General features: G+C 75.3%; 1 protein-coding gene across 1 annotated transcript; it reads right to left on the bottom strand.

Annotated features, from left to right (window-relative positions):
- Positions 1-28: 28 nt before the first annotated feature.
- On the bottom strand, positions 29-2866 carry EMIHUDRAFT_123321 (hypothetical protein; the record flags this gene model as incomplete). Its single annotated transcript, XM_005780561.1, has 3 exons — positions 29-461; positions 1007-1624; positions 2261-2866. Coding segments are annotated over 3 exons (1657 nt in total), but the record flags the coding sequence as incomplete, so codon positions are not given.
- Positions 2867-3136: the final 270 nt, after the last annotated feature.

Here is a 3136-nt window from a genome sequence, read left to right as displayed (position 1 = left end):
CCACCGAGGCCGCCGCCTACGAGCCCACCTCCGTCTTCACCACCGCCCTCGCCCCCCCCGCCCTCGCCGCCGCCTCCGTCGCCACCGCCCTCGCCGCCACCGCCGAACCCACCACCACCCTCGCCGCCGCCACCGAGCCCACCCCCACCCTCGCCGCCACCGCCGCCCTCGCCGCCGCCAAGCACGCCACCGCCGTCGCCACCGCCACCGTCGCCGCCGCCTCCGAGCCCGCCGCCGCCTTCGCCGCCGCCCCCGAGTCCGCCGCCGCCCAGCCCACCACCGCCCTCGCCGCCGCCGCCCTCGCCGCCGCCTCCGTCACCGCCGCCCCCGAGCCCGCCGCCACCCTCGCCCCCTCCGTTGCCACCCCCTCCGTCTCCGCCGCCCTCACCACCGCCGAGCCCACCGCCTCGTGTTGAGGTTGCTATCGGAGACAACGTGACCACGACAGTTGCCTTTCTCGTCTGGACAAGAAAGTTTTACGCGGTGCGCTTCACGGGCGACGCCGTCAAAGAGGGCGACTACGCCACGTGGATTCCCTTGGAGTATGCTGAACGGCACCCGGGGAAGGAGTGTGATCAGGCATTCAACACTTCGGCCTTCTCAATCACAAACAGCTTTGGGAATCGGGTCGATGGCGCATGGGATGGCGTCACCGAAGACCACGGCGGTCGCGTGGAGAGAAAAGAGGAACCGCCCGGGTCTGGAAGGTATGTGCTTCTCAGTGACCTTGTTCTGACCAACCCAGGGGAAGACACGGAAGATTTCGAGTCGCCCCTCAACACGCATGAGCCAGCGGGAACCTATCTACTCTGCCTAAGAGCGCTAAACAGAACGGGTGCAGACCTCGATCTTGAGCTCGAGGGAGCAAGACAAAGAAGAGCAAGACAAAGAAGTGCGCTGCAATCGCAGTCGGTCCTCCCGCAGGCGGTATTCTACTCAAACGTCTACATCGTGGTGCATAACAGCCCTCCGCTTGCGCCACCACCGTCGCCGCCGCCGCCCTCACCACCTCCGCCATCGCCGCCGCCACCCACGCCACCTCCACCCTCGCCGCCGCCACCAAGCCCGCCGCCACCGAGCCCGCCGCCCTCGCCACCCTCGCCGCCCGCATCTCCATCGCCGCCGTCAGCGCCACCCTCGCCACCCTCGCCGCCCGCATCTCCATCGCCGCCGTCAGCGCCGCCCTCGCCGCCCTCGCCGCCCGCATCTCCATCGCCGCCATCAGCGCCACCCTCGCCGCCGGCATCTCCATCGCCGCCATCAGCGCCGCCCTCGCCGCCCTCGCCGCCCGCATCTCCATCGCCGCCATCAGCGCCGCCCTCGCCACCCTCGCCGCCCGCATCTCCATCGCCGCCAGCAGCGCCGCCCTCGCCGCCCTCGCCGCCCGCATCTCCATCGCCGCCGTCAGCGCCACCCTCGCCGCCGGCATCGCCGTCTCCCCCTGCGTCACCCTCGCCGCCATCAGCGCCACCCTCGCCGCCCGCATCTCCATCGCCGCCGTCAGCGCCGCCCTCGCCGCCCTCGCCGCCCGCATCTCCATCGCCGCCCTCAGCGCCGCCCTTGCCGTCGGCATCGCCGTCTCCCCCTGCGTCACCATCCCCGCCACCAGCGCCACCCACGCCGCCTGCATCTCCATCGCCGCCATCAGCGCCGCCCTCGCCGCCCTCGCCGCCCGCATCTCCATCGCCGCCGTCAGCGCCAACCTCGCCGCCCTCGCCGCCCGCATCTCCATCGCCGCCGTCAGCGCCGCCCTGGCCGCTCTCGCCGCCCGCATCTCCATCGCCGCCGTCAGCGCCGCCCTCACCGCCCTCGCCGCCCGCATCTCCATCGCCGCCGTCAGCGCCACCCTCGCCGCCGGCATCGCCGTCTCCCCCTGCGTCACCCTCGCCGCCATCAGCGCCACCCTCGCCGCCCGCATCTCCATCGCCGCCATCAGCGCCGCCCTCGCCGCCCGCATCTCCATCGCCGCCATCAGCGCCGCCCTCGCCACCGTCGCCGCCCGCATCTCCATCGCCGCCGTCAGCGCCACCCTCGCCGCCCTCGCCGCCCGCATCTCCATCGCCGCCATCAGCGCCGCCCTCGCCGCCCGCATCTCCATCGCCGCCATCAGCGCCGCCTTCGCCACCGTCGCCGCCCGCATCTCCATCGCCGCCATCAGCGCCGCCCTCGCCGCCCGCATCTCCATCGCCGCCATCAGCGCCGCCCTCGCCGCCCTCGCCGCCCGCATCTCCATCGCCGCCATCAGCGCCGCCCTCGCCACCCTCGCCGCCCGCATCTCCATCGCCGCCATCAGCGCCGCCCTCGCCGCCCTCGCCGCCCGCATCTCCATCGCCGCCATCAGCGCCGCCCTCGCCACCCTCGCCGCCCGCATCTCCATCGCCGCCAGCAGCGCCGCCCTCGCCGCCCTCGCCGCCCGCATCTCCATCGCCGCCGTCAGCGCCACCCTCGCCGCCGGCATCGCCGTCTCCCCCTGCGTCACCCTCGCCGCCATCAGCGCCACCCTCGCCGCCCGCATCTCCATCGCCGCCGTCAGCGCCGCCCTCGCCGCCCTCGCCGCCCGCATCTCCATCGCCGCCATCAGCGCCGCCCTTGCCGTCGGCATCGCCGTCTCCCCCTGCGTCACCCTCGCCGCCATCAGCGCCACCCTCGCCGCCCGCATCTCCATCGCCGCCATCAGCGCCGCCCTCGCCGCCCTCGCCGCCCGCATCTCCATCGCCGCCGTCAGCGCCACCCTCGCCGCCCTCGCCGCCCGCATCTCCATCGCCGCCGTCAGCGCCACCCTCGCCGCCGGCATCGCCGTCTCCCCCTGCGTCACCCTCGCCGCCATCAGCGCCGCCCTCGCCGCCCGCGTCTCCATCGCCGCCATCAGCGCCGCCCTCGCCTCCCTCGCCGCCCCCACACCACAACGCACCGCCACCCCCGCCACCGCCGCCCTCGCCGCCGCCGTCGTCGCCGCCGCCGTTGCCGCCGCCGCCGCCGCCGCCGCCGCCGACGCCGCCGCCGCCGACGCCGCCGCCGCCGACGCCGCCGCCGCCGCCGCCGCCGCCGCCGCCGCCGCCGCCGCCGCCGACGCCGCCGCCGCCGCCGCCGACGCAGGGGAGTGCGCCACATCTTGTCCTCGATTGCAGAGAGTTCA

The sequence above is a fragment of the Emiliania huxleyi genome, assembly GCF_000372725.1.
Source record: "Emiliania huxleyi CCMP1516 chromosome Unknown EMIHUscaffold_2111, whole genome shotgun sequence".
Taxonomy (NCBI): Eukaryota; Haptophyta; order Isochrysidales; family Noelaerhabdaceae; genus Emiliania; species Emiliania huxleyi.
The sequence above is the reverse complement of the archived record's forward strand: the minus strand, read 5'-3'. Positions and strand labels throughout refer to the sequence as shown.